The sequence below is a fragment of the Trypanosoma equiperdum genome, assembly GCF_001457755.1.
Source record: "Trypanosoma equiperdum strain OVI genome assembly, contig: ctg_1207, whole genome shotgun sequence".
NCBI lineage: Eukaryota > Euglenozoa > Kinetoplastea > Trypanosomatida > Trypanosomatidae > Trypanosoma > Trypanosoma equiperdum.
The window spans coordinates 1-990 of NW_027123180.1; the positions used below are offsets into that span (position 1 = coordinate 1).

The 990-nt window shown below is 49.7% G+C and overlaps 1 protein-coding gene across 1 annotated transcript; it reads left to right on the plus strand.

Annotated features, from left to right (window-relative positions):
• Positions 1-18: 18 nt before the first annotated feature.
• On the plus strand, positions 19-432 carry TEOVI_000847100 (uncharacterized protein; the record flags this gene model as incomplete). The annotated part of the gene is made up of 1 exon (XM_067220723.1): positions 19-432. The coding sequence occupies one exon, from the start codon at positions 19-21 to the stop codon at positions 430-432; it is 414 nt and encodes a 137-aa protein (XP_067076824.1).
• Positions 433-990: the final 558 nt, after the last annotated feature.

The following is a 990-nucleotide window of genomic DNA, read 5'->3' on the forward strand; positions in this document are numbered from 1 at the left end:
AACAACGCCGGCGACGAGATGGCGGTCGCAGCCACGATCTTATGCAAAGAAGCTGCATATCTCGCCGGACTAAGACAGCACCTCAAGCAAAAGAAAAAAGCCAAGCGACGGGAAACAGAAACAAATAAGAAGTTGGCAGGAAAGTGGCGGCTAGCGGCGGCGACAAGTAGCGACAACAGAAAGCGCTGTCTTTACATGGCGCTTGTGCACCATACTGATCAGCAGGCGGCTGCAGACGAAATACGCATTCAGCGGGAGACAGATGACATTGATGCCGCCTTCGAAATAGTTGATAAGCAAATGGGTGCAATAAGTGCGACTATAAAATTCGCTCAACTCAAATTTGTGGACGGCGGCTCAAAACAGGGAGATGCAGATACAAGCCACCGGACATTCAGGCTTGACGCAGCCGAGGGAGGACCGCCGCTCTGAGTCCCACCACAAGCGATAAGACAAATTGGCGGCAAAAACAAAGAACCATCCTTCGGCCACCTTCACACAATAAAGAAAACCGACCTCGATGATCTGACAAAAATCGTAAAAGGAACAAAGACGACTATAAGCGGACTGACCGGCTGCACCATACACGCCGACTTCGACAACACTTACGTAACCACGATGGCCAGCTGCACCTACAACACCGGCGGCACGCTTACGGGCGGACTAGAGCGAGCGCCAACTACCTACCACGGTACAGAGAAACAACTTTTCGAAGGCAATGCACGGAGCGGCCCATGCCTCGAAAAACAACTAACGCAGGCGAACAACAAAAACAGAGAAAAAGACCTAAGCTATCTGCTCTGCAAAGCGCTGCAAGCAATAGATTCGGCCACAAAACCTTTTTATCACCTTAGCGGTTCGCAGCTACAAGCTGAACCAGCGGTCTTTCTTTCAATACGTAATTGTGACGAAAAATTCTCAACAAGCCAAACAAAGGACGGTTTGTCCGCAAACACGAAACTCAAAGAATATGTCAAAAGTGCATTTGGC